The 15190-nt window shown below is 43.7% G+C and overlaps 1 protein-coding gene across 2 annotated transcripts in view; it reads left to right on the top strand.

The window, feature by feature from the left end:
• The first annotated feature begins 469 nt into the window (after nucleotides 1–469).
• The window catches only part of LOC134728727 (basic proline-rich protein-like), a 57516-nt gene continuing 42795 nt past the window's right edge, over nucleotides 470–15190 (top strand). The window contains exon 1 of one of the 2 annotated variants that reach the window (XR_010109465.1): nucleotides 470–1169. Coding sequence is in view for 1 of the 2 variants with exons in the window: in XM_063595380.1 (XP_063451450.1) it covers nucleotides 490–1115 (626 nt within the window). In the remaining variant the exon portion in view is untranslated. The remainder of the gene's footprint in view (nucleotides 1170–15190) is intronic. The other variant, XM_063595380.1, reaches the window with a different exon arrangement.

Genomic DNA, 15190 nt, shown 5'->3' with positions numbered 1-15190 from the left:
AGGGGATCTGAAGGCAGGTCAGAGATGGCCTGGATGAGAATGCCAAGGCTTCTCTCTGAGAATCCAGCCCAAGTCTGACATGCAGGGCTCGAGTAGGTGGCCGCCCGCAGTCCCCGGGCCCGGGATGCCCGCCCGTCCGCCCGCCTGCCCCGCGCGCCCTCGGGAGCTGTCCAGACGGCCCCGCCCGCGCCTACCTGGGCACTCACCCGTGCCGCGCGGCCTCTTCTCCTCCCACCCCGGCCACAGGAGCCCAGCTCGGGCCTGCCCCGCCGCCTCCGAGGAGCCCCGCTGGCGGCGCGCTCATAGCTTCCACCCGGCGGGCCAAGCGACCCGCCAGACAGCGCCAGGCGCGCCGGGGGCGGCGCGGTCAGGCTCGGCGGGGCTCGGCGGGCTCGCCCTCGGCCGGGCGCCTGCAGGGGGCGCGGGGACGGCCCCGCCCCGCCGCCTCCTCTCTCCCCTCCCGGCTCCCTGGATCCGCGCCGGGAGGAAATGATGTGTTGCTGCCTGGTTAATCACAGCTCCAGACACTCATTGGCCGAGCGCTCCGCAGCCACTTCCTCCTCCTCCTCCTCCCGCTCCTCCCGCTCCAGCTCCTGCTCTTTGCAGCCGCCGCCGCCGCCGCAGCCTCCCCCTCGGCGCTGGGGGAACTTTTCTACTCTCTGTGACGGTCTCCCCCGCCGCCCCCGGGGGCAAGCCCAGCTGGTCCGCCTGCCCCGCCCGCGGTCGTGCTCCCAGCCCGAGCCTCTGCGCCTCGGGAAGTTTATTCTGCCCGCCCTCCTCCCCTTCCTCCTCCTCTTCACCCCGCCTCCCCGCCCTCCCCCGGCTCTTTCCCCCGGGTGGCTGCCGCTGCCGCCGCTGCCGCTGCCAGCCTGCTCCTCGGCCAGCCGCGCCGGCCCCAGGGCCGGGAAGCTCCCGGCCCCACGCACCGCTCCGCTGCAGCCGCCGCAGCCGCCGCCGCTCGGGGCCGGCCCTCGGCCCCCGGGTCCCGGCCCCGCAGAGTTCCGGGCTCCCTCGCCGGCTGCACCGCCCCGCCCCGCCCCGCGCCGACCTGCAGCGCCCGGCTGCCTCGCACTCCGCCTCCCCCGGCTCAGCCCCCGGCCGCGGCGGGACCCGAGGTGAGCGCAGGTCGCCGGCCGCGCCTGCTGGAGCCGGGAGGACTGAAGGAGGAGGTAGTCTAGCGGGAGAAGAGGCAGGGATCGGGGGTGGCAGGGTGGGCGTCTGCGGTGCCTCCCCCTCGCTTTCATTCCTTTCTCCCCCAAGCTTGATCCCCTCTCCGTGGGGGAAGCAGCCGCGGAACAAAACTGTCTTGCTTTGGGCCTGAACTGCTGGTGGGATATGGGGGGTGGGGGGGCAGAGGCGTGGAGCGGGGGTCTCAGGTTTGTATTGGGGTGTGTGTGCGTGCGTGTGTGTGTGTGTGTGTGTGTTGTGAACTCCTTCAGGGTGTGCGACTCTGACTTGTAAATCGATCTGGCCGCGGGGCCACGGGGCTCACCTTCCTAGCTGAGCTTGTGGAGAGTAAGGAGATAGATAGGCGAATTTCCCCCACCCTCAAAATATCCATCTCTTCCAAGAGGAATTTTCTGCTGGAGAGACAGCCAATAAACTCTGCTCAACTCCCTCCCTCCCTCGGTTCTTCCTAGCTGCAGTTTCAAAAAGCTTCAAAGCCAGGAATGTGGGATTCATCTTCCGATCCCCAGAAGGCAAATGTGGTTACAGATGTTGCACGGTACTTTGCCAAGTTTAAAACCCTTCCTTCAACTGTAACCAAAACAGTGAGGCTAGAACCTCGGGCGCACTAAGAAGAGATGTGGGCCTCTGGGGCCGCTGGATTCAATAACTTCCGTCGGGTTCTAGACTGGCTCGGCTCTGTCCAGTTTGTGCCAGATAGTCTCCCACCCCCTCCCCACCCCTCCTTTCCCCTGGAGATTTGAACGCTGCTTGCATGGGAGAAAAGCTACTTAGAGAAGAAAACGTTCCACTTAGTAACAGAAGAAAAGTCTTGGTTAAAAAGTTGTCATGAATTTGGCTTTTGGGGAGAGGCAGCAAGGTAATACAATGGACTTGTCAGTTTTATTGGGCTTTTCTTTATTTTTTGAGGGATGTATGATAAGAGTTAGATGATGGGCAAAGGGGCCCGTTCCATACATGTTTTTACATATTTTTGAGAAGAGGCCCATGAATTGAGACATAACCCAGTGGTTTTAAAGAATCCTGTCCCAGAGATGCAGATTGCTCTGACAGCCCAAGGGAAGGCGGTGGCAAAAAATAGACACCACCTCCCTTTTCCCCAAAAAAATTCTTCCTGGAAAGGTGGTGTTAAGAAATTTCAGAGATGGGCTGATCCAAGTGGCGGGCCTTAAATGGAAACACTATAGTATGTCCTGGCACTTGTCTCTGGAGGTGGGTTGCTGGCCAGGGGCCCAGGCTTGGGCAGCCAGCAGACACTAGACTTGTGCTGACCTCAGACATCGGCCTCGCCATGCAGCTTCATAGTGTGCAGACTGCTTAAGTTTGAAATATGGGCCTCATCCATTTCACTGATGGGGACATAGGGGTCAGGAGGTTATCTTATGCCTGGATGGGACCTCGATCACTTATTTTATGATTCACTTGTTTTTATTTTCTGTCTTGGAATTTTAAAAAATGGAATTCTTTTGAAGCTGAAATCTAGGCCTTAAGTTGATGTAACTGGGTGTTGGATAATAGCATTTCTGCTATTACCCCTTATGCGGGTACTCACAGGTGGTGAATGATGGATAGATAAATTCTGGATAGGTGACAAAAACTAAGGATTGGGATGATTATAGATTGGGTTCATGCCCTCCTTTTCCAGCTGTGTTGTTGAGTTTTACTTGAAATGGAGAGGGTGGTTTTAAATAAAACTTGATTTAGATAGTAGTCTTACAACTTTTGTACCTTGGAAGAGAGTGATCATTTGAATCCTAGCAAGTTTGTTGTTATCTGTGAGGAATTTAAAGGAATATTAAGGATTCAGAGTAAAGATGCCATATTCAGGAATGTAATGTATTAATTTCAGAAGTGAGGAACTTAATTTGATTAATAGATTTGTAATGAATTTTTTTCAAAGTAGTGATTTGCCAGGTTTTCATCATGTGTCCAAGGAAGGTATAACAGAGATTGAGTCAGGAGATAGAGGTTATGCCTCTATCTTGCCCTAGATTGGACTGAACTAGTCCCATGATGGTCATGATAGGCTTCTAGGTAATTCTCAGGCTTGGATTGAGTAGTCCAGTCTTCTGAGGGAGGGGGGACAGGACAGAAATGGATTTGAAAAATGATCCTGCTCTTCAAGGTCATGAGGTGAAGATGGAATCAATGCTGGGACTGGGAGCTGTAGTCTGTGGCTTGTTCTGCTCTTGGATCTCTGCATCTTGATTTATTTTTATGTGAAGCGATCTCATGCCCAACTCAGTAGGAATTCTGGAGAAGCAAACCACTGATGGTGGCAAAACTCTTTGATATGTTTGGGTGGCTTTAATGACAGGATAGTTTAGGGGTGCTGGATATGTGCTAGGCACTGGGCTCAGCTCTTCACAGGTACTTTTTCATGACATTTCCACAAACACCATATGTCTTATTATTATTTTACCTTCCTACAATAAGAAATTGAGGCTTGGCAGATTTCAGTGGTGGAATGGGGATTTGAACCAGAGGTCTGCAGGACTTCAGAACTCATGTTCTTGGCCACTTTTGCAGTGATTGTCAAAGTTCATTCACTCACATACTGTCTTCCTGAGTTTACCATGGCTGAGTCCCACTTACTCTATTAATATTTTTCTTTAAAGCAATGATTCACTTAAAGAAAAGAACCTAAAGACATCATTTTTTTAAGAGGAAATTATGTATTACTACCATATTTGGAAAGCCAACTCACTTGTTAGGAATAGGAGGTAGTCATAAATATGCGTTTGTACTTGCACCGAAACCCCAACTTCAGAATAATGATTATGTGGAGTGTGTGTATGTTGCAGGGACCTGGAATAAAAATGGAGGAAGTAGGTAGATGATACAGTGTTGGTGATGTTCTGGTTTTTGGATTGGGTGATGGGTTCATAGGTGCTGATTTTATTTTTAGACTTTATAACCTACATACACAATACATTTTTTGTAAAATGATAAAATTAAACACATAACCATTAACATAATGATTACTTAGGGAATATTTTACTGCACTATGCTGACTATAGATTTAGTTTGGTACCTTGTTTGCAGTGGGCACACAGTAACTATTGGCTGATCGATAAGACCCCAGGAAATAATTGTAAAGCAAGCTCATTGTTTGTTATATTTGAATAAGGTTGAGGTATGTCCCCCTCCTCCCCTATTTTCTCCTGCTTCTACTCTCCTTTCCAATATTGCAACTAAATAGTGTGGGCTGCAGTGAGGTTTCACCTGGCTGTAGTTATGGGAGACACAGGCTGGGCTGAAGCTAGCACTTTTCAGCATCACCTTGTCTTATATATCTAGCACTTGGGATGGGGCAAAGAATACTGTCATGAAGTGTTAAGACACCTTCCTTTTTACCCAGTATTAAGGTGTGACCATTCAGAGCTGGAAGCAGTATTTAAGTTAAAGCAGGGCCTGGATGAAATGTTAACAACATTAAACTGGTGAGGCTGGGAAATAAAGCCATCAGAAATTTTAATTGGAATCCGCAGAATCTCCTGTTTTATTTTCCCAAGCAAGCACTGGGCACTGTGGCTTTATTCCTGGAAATGAGGATTTGGAATTGGGTTTCCTGGTACAAAATGCCTTCTTTGATCTTTTGGAGTGAAAACTTTGTGTTTCTTTCTGTGGCCAATTCCAGCTCTCAGAAGAACCAAATGGAAGATTTACCTCCTCATTTTTAGCAGTTGGCCATAGAATGCTCTTGCTTGCCATGTTAAGTTTAAGAATCAGAAGTTCTAAACTAGGGTTTGTCTGTTGGAAGGACATTCAAATGAAAGACTCCTTTTGAAAGAGCCTCATCAGTTTGGTGTGGTTGGCACATCACAGCCTTTGGTTCAGATGGCAGGTAGTTTTGCTTGAACTCACACTCTCAAAATTAACTAATAAGATATTCGGCAGCTTCCTTTTCTGAGTTAACACAAGTACACCCTCTGCCCCTAATATTCAAACTGACCACACATTCGAATACTATTCCTGTGCGCTTCTAGGCAGTTCTGGAAATGTGAGATTGTTTATATGTATAAAGGCTCTTATGTGATCCATCAGAGCTTTGTTTTCCAGAGCCACTGCTATTCAGTTGTTTGATTTTTGGGTTTCACTCTCTGACCAACATTCCACTTTGCCCATTAGAGTTGCTTCATTGTTGACTCTGGGTATTTGGCCTTTATTTCTGTGACTGGGAAATAACTTTAAATTTCAGTCTTCCTAAATTTTGTGGAGGTTTGTGCAGTAGGTGAAGGTTGTTTTGAAGAGGGGGATGGGGTGAGACCACTTTTAGCATAAGTGTCCTGAGGGATCGCCCAAGGTCAGTTCTCATTCATCTTGAGGCCAAACCCTGGCTGTTCTGGTCTCTGCATTGCCCCTCACTCCCCTCCTTTTTGGGGGACCCAGATTCTTCAAGGCTCAGAGTAATCTTACTGCAAGCAAGAATGCTTTCTGGATTTTGCCATTTTGCCTTTCGACAGTCTCCTAGGTTTTATCATCCCCATTTCTTATTCTGGGATGTGATTGATCTCTTTGAGGGCAAGGACTTCAAGTTGTTCATTCCTCCATTGATTCTTTCTACACAAGTCATTGCTCTTCACCAACTTAAAACCTTTCAAGTTCTCTCCCTGGGCTCCTTGAGGCAAGGGACTGTCTTATTCATCTTTTGTGTAACTTTTGCACCTAACACAATGCCTGGCCTAGACCACACAGTCAATAAATTGTTTTTGAATTGCCGAGAGAATGAATGGATGATTGCATATTAAGGGAGCAAAGGGACCTAGTCCTCTAGGGAACCAGGGAAATCGCTGACAAGATGATACCAGTCACTGTGGTCCGTAAGGATGAGTTTGGAAAGTGGGGACGAAAGACATTCTATGTAGAAGGAACTGCTTTTGATACCTCTTCTTAGTGCTTAATGTTGTAACCTGTGCTTAGTCAATTCCACAAACATTTATTGTGTTCTTTTCAGCATATGTTTCTTTCTTTGTTTTTATATTTAAGAGTGATGCTTCCATTTTTGAGAAGAATGTCTCACTAATTTTTTATATCCCACAGAGCAGGGAATCCTTCATTATTTATAGTTAGGACCCAGACACTCAGTGAATCAATTACTTTACTCTTGACTTTTTCCTGTTGCATATGTTTCCAAACAGTTGACAATGAAAACATAGTGGTGGGCCATGCTTATGTGAGAGGTGGAAAAATGTAGGTGACCTCTTTGGAAAATGGGTGGAATCCAAAGTAAACTCCTCTTTTGAGAGATTTTTAAGGGCTGAAATCAGTGGACATACCACATATAACTTTTCATCTTGAATACTTGATGGGTGTGTGCTTTTGCTCATCTATGAAAGCCAAGATTGGCTATTAATATCACCATGCCATCGAAAAGCAAGATTGCTCTGGTTTGGGGGATTCCATTTTAGCCAGTTATGGAAGAATATTGATAGGCCCTCCAAAAATATAACCTTGAACTTTAGAAATGTACAGAGGGGAGAACGAAGGTGGGGTGATCTTGGACAAAGTTGGATATTAGAAGTGGGACGATACTTGAGAGTTTGGAACGTGGGTACTGAGGAAAATGTGCAATAAGAAGAACTTGAGAAAAAGCATTCTGGAATAGAAGGGATGGGTTGAGGTGATGTTTTAAACCAAGTTCCGAAACTTCCACTATTGCAGCTATTGATGAGTGTTGGCTACGCTTGGGGTGAAAGTAAGATGTGCTTGATTTACTCTCTGTAAGTAGTGAGTTAATGCATATAAGCAAACATGACCATAAAGGCAGGAGCTTAGGGATGAATATCCCTTGTCTTGATGTCAGGGACTTACACGAGATAGAAATATGCATAGGAGTGAAAGTGTAGGTGGTTATCGAGAGTGACACCTTCCTTTTCAGGAGTAAGGGACACATGTGCCCAGTGCTATTTTTCATACAGTTTTCATATGCTTATCTTGAACTTGAAGAACCCGAGTTGTTGTGAACAATAGGTGGCAAGAACAAATATATTATGAGGATGGCCTAGTAAAAAACAGAAAAGCTCAGTCAGCAGAGATTACTTTATATAAACATAAATGTTCTATTTCAGTATTTTTAAAACATTTTAACACTCAGCAGTACATTTTATATCATGACCTGGTACACACACAAACACATATGCATGTGCACAGGTGTTAAAAATAAAGCCGAATTACAAGTTCTACAAAAAATATTATAATGCTTTTTAATTAATATTCAATTTTTATTTTAAAAATTCTAGTCTTTATATACTAAACTGATTTTATAACTTGCTAATGGGTCCTAATAAGCAGTTAGAAAAAAACTGTTCTAGGTATTGTGGAAATTAGCCTTAATTTGTTTATTGAATATTTGCTAGTCTGGATGAGACTTTCGTTTTCTTTTTGTGTGGATTTCTGTCATTCTATAGAAAGTTCATACCCCTATGCCCCTCTCCCTTGCCAGATTATTTTTTCTGTGTAAGGGTCTTTACTTGTTTCCAAATCAGATTAAAGTGAGTAATACGTGATTTGGGCCAGCTCCAGTGTGCATCATCATCATCATCTTGATCCCCATCAGCATCAAAGGTGGGGCTGATTCATTTAGAATGGTGGCAGGAGCCACTTAACTCCCTGTTTATTTAGATTATACCTGAAGAGGTTGTTGACTTTCAGGAATAAGGGGAAGCTGAGGTTACACACACCCAAAGGATGAGAGGGAGGTGGGGAAGATGACCCCCATATATTGTTCAGAAATAAAAAATGAAAGCATGTGGTTAGTAGGGACAGCTCTTTGCATTCAGAGACACAAGAGCTTAATTGTTGTCATTGTCCTTATCATTAAAATCTTGCTTTCCTCTTCCTTCATCTTTTCCCGTCTTCTTTGTCCCTTATTTATTGAGCATTTATCAAGTCTTCCTGTAGGTAAGGTTGGGCATAGAAAGCTCAGTTATTGTCAAGTTAATAATAAGGTGCACTTGAGTAAGGGAGTGAATAATTATACATGTAACTATTAGTGGCAGAACTCTGAATATCTTGGTCACAAGTTACAGAGGATCAACCAACACCTTTAAGGAGGTGGCTGTTTGGCTGGCCTCTGAAAGAGGTACCAATTGGATGTTATTTTGAGAGGTATCTGTATATGTATAGGTTGTAGCATAGGCAACATTCCAAAAAGAGAGAATGGGGCAAGTAAATATAAGGGGCTTGTTTTTTATTTAGAGGCCAAGTTATAGAAAAGATAGTTGCACATTTTTTTTTTTTTTGAGATGGAGTCTCGCACTGTCACCTGGGCTGGAGTGCCGTGGCGCGATCTCGGCTCACTGCAACTTCCGCCTTGGGTTGAAGCGATTCTCCTGCCTCAGCCTCCCGAGTAGTTGGGATTACAGGCACTCACCACCATGCCCAGCTATTTTTTTTTTTTTTCATTTTTAGTAGAGATGGGGTTTCACCATGTTGGCCAGGCTGGTCTTGAACTCCTGACCTCGTGATTCACCCACCTCGGCCTCCCAGAGTGCTGGGATTACAGGCGCTAGCCACCGTGCCTGGCAGTTGCACATATTTTTAATCACTAGTCTCAGACTATGTGTCCTGGGATGCAGCTTCTCAGGGTGGCATGCAAGACCTTAGACAACCGAAAGGAACAGCACATTCACAGTTAAAAGTGCTTTGTGATGTGACTTGACTCTGTAGAGCACATCAAGATGAGCACCACAGGAGCAAGTTTAGAAAGGGAGATTTAGAGGCACATTATGGCTTACTTTGAATGACAGGCTGGAAGTTAAGATAAGGCATGAAAGCAGGCCTTGGTCTGGCCCCTTTCATTATCTCATTTAATGCTCACTCACACTCCATGAAGTAACCTACTCTAATGCCCATTTTATAGAAGGAGAAACTGAGGCCTAGAGAGGTGATATAAATGTCTAAGGTTACACATCTGAACTTTAACTCAGGCTGTAAATTCCCACATCACCATCAGTGCACCAGAGCAGAGGTTGAAAACTGGTGGTCTCTGAGCTCAGTATACCTCAGAGTTCTGTCCTGTTTGATACTGTATTTAAAACATTAAAAAAAAAAACATGGTTGCTAACGTGTAAAAATGGGGGACATTTTCATAAAAAAAAATCGAAATGTCCAGCTGCTCCTGCAACACTGAAAACTCTGGCAGCCCCAGGGCCATATTCCTTCCTGCAAGAAACTGCCAGATCTTTTGACCATGTCTGTCTGAGGGAGATGTGTGTGCTGTGGCTGCTACTGTCTCAGTTCATCCTGTTTTCTCCCAGACACTGAGGCTCGGTGTTAGTTGCTGTTTATTGTTCTTGCACTGACAGGTTTGTTTGTTTTAAACTCCTCGCCTACCTCGTTCCTGTAGGCTAACTGGATTGACCCTATAGGTGTATGAGTTTGAGGCCTTGGCACATAGCCTTCTGTTAGCCAAGGATGATTGGTCTAGTGGAGTGGGATGCCCAGAAGCCAGGAGGAAATGAGAATAGATGGAACTAGGGTTTTAGCCTTGGGCTGGAGAAGCCATAGGGCTTGGTGAATAAATTACTTTTGCGATGAGAGGGAGGGTAGGGGTTGGGCAAACATATGTGACTTTTGGAACCTGGATGACTGGGAGAATGGTGTTGCTCTTAAAAGAAAATGGAAGGTTGCCAAGAGCACCTGGGTTGGAATGGATTGTGGCGTTGGGTTTGAGGTTCTGGGAGAGCAAGAACCCAGAAGAATGCTTACTTGAGCCCTGTGAGAAGCTGGGAAAATGGAACTGAAACTCTGGAGATAGGGTTTGGGGCTTTGGCTTTGTATTGGCTATTGGATTTGTACTGGTGATTGGTGAGAGGATGAGAATGTCCTGGGGGAGAGCTTCCTTTTGGAAATGGGAAGAAGTGGGTTGAGGTCTGAATGATAAAATGAACCAGCTACAAACAGTTCAAAGTCTGTTATTGACTTTTTGGGGTCAAGTGCCATATCTTGCAAATAAATAAAATGTTTATCCGAATAGAGGAGTAAAATAACAGTCTTCAACTTTTGAACATGGGAAACTGATAAAACATCTGCTCATAGAATCAAAGGCAGATATGCTGTTTGATGGGTGACACCTGTAACTTATGTCTGTGCCTATTTCACTGAGCCTTATTAAGGTAAAACTGATTCTAATAGTGACCTTTTCTTGGTATCATAGATGATATAAAATGTGAAAAAGAAGTTGCCGGAGCTCCAAGATGGGGAAAAAAATGCCAGAGGAAAATGCTCTCTGCTTGAGATTTATCCTTGCTTTTAACCAGTTTAGAATGGAATGTCCTTTTCAAATTCAGAGAAGCATCCCCCCCCCCCCCCCGCCTCCCTTGGCTTGTTTGCTTAGGATTCCCTCCAACTTATTGTTTCTTAATCAGCTATGTCCACCTCAGCTCCTCTCTCTTCTCCTACTTGGTTCCCTTTTGATCCCTAAAAGTCTTATTGTTTTAGGACATTCTAAGCCCAAGTGCGGTGAATCTGTCTCAGATGTGAGTGTTGTACATGGAAATCTTCCAGGAGGGCATTTCTTTTGTTCTCATAGAGGCTTGTCTCCTTCTGGGGCCATACAACTCCGACATTTTTGGTTTAATTCAAATTGGTGTTTTTGTTTTTCGTTCCTAGATAGCTTTATTTCATTACATGTGCACAGTAATATGAGTTCCTATACATTTTTTCCTAGAAATAAAATAACTTTATTATTTTGTTTTATGTTTTTGATACTAGTCATATTATGACAGGAATATGTGTGCACAATACAAGATTTGAAGTACAGGAAGGGTTTACAGTGAAACCGTTTTAATTCAGGGACTGTCCATAGATAGAGTTCAGTACTACCTGAGGTTTCGGGCATTCACTAGGGGTCTTGAAATATATCCCCACGCCTGCAGAAATCAATCAATCAATCTTATCTATCTATCTATCTATCTATCTTTTTTTTTTTTTTTTTTTTTTTTTTTGAGATGGAGTTTCCCTCTTTTTGCCCGGGCTGGAGTGCAGTGGCGCGATATCGGCTCACTGCAACCTCTGCCTCCTGGGTTCAAGTGATTCTCCTGCCTCAGCCTCCCGAGTAGCTGGGATTACAAGCATGCGCCACCACGCCCGGCTAATTTTGTATTTTTAAGTAGAGACAGGGTTTCTCCATGTTGGCCAGGCTGGTCTCCAACTCCTGACCTCAGGTGATCTGCCCGCCTCGGCCTCCCAAAGTGCTGGGATTACAGGTGTGAACCACCGCGCCCTGCCTATCTGTCTGTCTATCTGTCTATCAATCATCTATCTCCTGTGTATCTGGAGATAAATACCAAGGATTGGAATTGCTGAATCAAGGGATATTTGCATTTTAAATTTCAGTATAGGCTGTGCCATGAATTGGATTTTTGCTTTGTATTTGTGAAGCAATGTGGTGTGGTGATAACGAGAGGATGACCCTTAAGACTCAAATGCTAGTCTGTTGTCTGGTGTAAACCAATTGTGTGGCCTAAGAAAGTCATTTTCTTAACCTTTGTCTTTGTGGTGCTTTCCTTTCCTCATTTGTTAAGAAGGGCACAGGCTTAGTTATTTCTAAAGTTTAGTAATTTGTTGATTCTCTCAGTCTCACTCTTTTTTGGTCCTTCCAGTAAATGGAGCTTTATGATTTTTTTTTTTTTTTCCTGTGTAAGTTTGAGTCTATAAAGAACTCTGGGCTTTGGAAGCCTTGCTAACCACAGCTTTACTTTGATTGTTTTAAAGCACTATGTCTGGTGTGTGCTTTACGTTAAAAGCAGAGCTTATATGGCTGATCACCTTTTTAAAAAAAAAATATGGTGAGTGGTAAGTAGGCATTTAGTGACCAGGAAACTCATATAGTCAGCTTTTTATTATTGATCAAGAGTGGAGGCAATGGATTTTTAGACTTAAGGAAAAAGTTTTATTTTTATAATAGCTGTAAAAAAAGCAGTAGGGCTATGATAGACAGTTTTTAAGAAACAGCAAAATTTTATTTATGACTTCGGAACAGACCATAAGAGGTAGCTTTTGATCTTTTGAACTGATCTTTTGAATTTGATCTTTTGAGCTTTTGATATTTTGTAATGTAAAGGTAAAATAGGAATTTTTGGAAATTTTGAGATATTTAGCCAGTATTGCTTAAAAAGATGATTGGATTTCCTGCTGATTGTCAAACTAGATCTATTTAAAAACTGAAACCCAAGTAAACAAAATTTAATGGGAATTTGGCCAAGTGTGGTGTCCAAGTGTGATTATAGTGGATCACACCTGTAATCACAGCACTTTGGGAGGCCAAGGCAAGAGGATTCCTTGAGTGCAGGAGTTTGAGGTTAACCTGGGCAACATAGTAAAACTGTGTCTCTACAAAAAATTTTTTAAAAATTAGTAAGGTGTGGTGGCATGTGGCTGTAGTCCCAGCTACTCAGGAGGCTGAGGTGGGAGGATTACTTGAGCAGGGAGGTCATGGCTGCAGTGAGCCATGATTATGCCACTGTACCCCATACAGGCTGGGTGACAGACTCCTGTCTCAAAAAAAAAAAATAAATAAATTTCTTTATTTCCCATACTGCATTTTTTCTTTAGAATTTGCTCCTGCAAGGCAGGGCACGGTGGCTCACGCCTGTAATCCCAGCACTTTGGGAGGCTGAGGCAGGCAGATCACGAGGTCAGGAGATCGAGACCATCCTGACTAACATGGTGTGAAACCCCGTCTCTATTTAAAAAAATACAAAAATTTAGTCCGGCATGGTGGCATGCATCTGTATTCCCAGCTACTCGGGAGGCTGAGGCAGGAGAATCTCTTGAACTCAGGAGGCGGAGGTTGCAGTGAGCCGAGATGGCACTCCAACCTGGGTGACAGAGCGAGACTCCATCTCAAAAAAAAAAAAAAGAATTTGCTCCTGCAACATTAAGCAATGTATTTGGATTCCAAGTTAAAAGACTTGGAATTTGGGTTGTTAATATAAATGCATTTCTTCTGGAAAATTTTTGAGCCCTTAGTTACTCATTTTAGGAAAATCACTTACTAAATCTTTCTATCTCTCTTTTTATTTTTTTTCTTGAGATGGAGTCTTGCTCTGTTGCCAGGCTGGAAGTGCAGTGGCGTGATCTTGGCTTACTGCAACCTCTGCCTCCTGGGTTCAAGGGATTCTCATGCCTCAGCCTCCTAAGTAGGTGGGATTACAGGCATGCACCACTGCACCCAGCTAATTTTTATATTTTTAGTAGAGATGGGGTTTTGCCCTGTTGGCCAGGCTGGTCTCGAACTCCTGACCACAGGTGATCCGCTGGCCTCGGCCTCCCAAAGTGCTGGGATTACAGGCGTGAGCCACTGAGCCCTGCCTAAATCTCTGTAAGTATACAAATGTATTCAACTAGGTGTAGAGTAGCAAAAAAAAAAAAAAAAAAGAGAGAAACAATTTAACTGTTCTATAGGCTGGGCATGGTGGCTCACGCCTGTAATCCCAACCCTTTGGGAGGCATAGGAGGCCAGATCACCTGAGGTCAGGAATTTGAGACCAACCTGGCCATCATGGTGAAACCTCATCACTACTAAAAATATAAAAATTAGCCAAGTATGGTGGCGCACGCCTGTAATCCCAGCTACTCGGGAGGCTGAGGCAGGAGAACCTGGGAGATGGAGGTTGCAGTGAGCCAAGATCACACCACCGCATTCCAGCCTGGGCGACAGAGTGAGACTGTCTCAAAAAAAAAAAAAAAAAAAAAAAAAGTAAATGTTCTACAGCAGCGGTTAGGTTTATATATATTCCTAGAATGGAATTTTATGTAATCACTAAAAATACTATTTTTGATGAATTTTCAGAGACAGATCTCATTTTAAAAGTAGTTACCTTTTCAAAGAGGCTTTTGTTGGCTATTCCATCTAGTTTGAGCCTTAATTATTTTCCGTATCTTACAGATACTACCTTATATATATATTATCAGTAAATACAAGGTATGTCTGTTTTGTACTCTGTGTGTGTGTGTGTGTGTGTATGTGTATATGTTTATCCTGTGCCTAGTATACTGTCTTATGCATAGGAGGCACACAGAAATTGTTGCAATGAATGAATGACCGTAGAGAGTACACAAAATATTACATGAAAAAAGCAGGACACTCAAAACATAGTATAATTCCTTTCATATAAATTACGTACAGTTCTGTAGTACAGTTCCATAAACATAAACATGAAACATAGTACACTTTCATATTTGTAGTTAACGTATATATATGGATGTAGAGAAAAAAAAGATTGGTAGGAAATAATCCTAAATTTTAGCAGTTATCTCTGTGCTGTGGGTCATGCATAATTTTGAAGAGACAATCTTTAAATACAAATGGATGAAGTAAATATTCAAAATTATGTCAGCTAGATAATGTATTTTACCCTTTCCACATTAAAGGTGGTCACCTTACCTAAAATGATGTATTATAATGCCGTGGCCTTTTCTCCTCTTGAGTAAAATGTACTGTACCTCTCTAGTGTGACAGGTTTTATATCTACTTTAGGATTAAATTATGATCTAAGAGTTGCATTTTTAAGTAACTGGCTTTAATTTCACATCAGTTGAAGTTAAAGGGTGGTGAAAGTATATTAGATCTGCTACAAGTGTGTAATTATAATTATTGACACATTTTCAAATGCTCTCTTAAGTATGATGCATTGCCCATGATTTTGACAGCTGTGACTACATTAAACCTGCTGGAATACTCTTTTCACAAAGATTTGTTTAAACTTAGAATTGTCAGAAGGATTCTCCATAAAGTGGATGAACACAGATTTAGAGGTGAAATGGTGGTTCATTTCCTACTGTGCCTGTTGATTTTTAGTCTGTTAAATGTTAAACAGAAGATTACCTGGATTTAGTTTTCATGTCAAGAAACCTGGGAATTTTATTTTATTTTTATATAGTATAAAAATGTGTGGTGCTATTCCTTTGTGACAGGACTGTATGCAATGATAGCATAGAATCTCATTCTGTCTCCTGCTGAAGGTCCCCAACCACACAACTCCAAACTGACAGA

Source organism: Pan paniscus, chromosome 13 (genome assembly GCF_029289425.2).
Source record: "Pan paniscus chromosome 13, NHGRI_mPanPan1-v2.0_pri, whole genome shotgun sequence".
NCBI lineage: Eukaryota > Metazoa > Chordata > Mammalia > Primates > Hominidae > Pan > Pan paniscus.
This window is presented reverse-complemented; position numbering and strand designations above follow the sequence as displayed.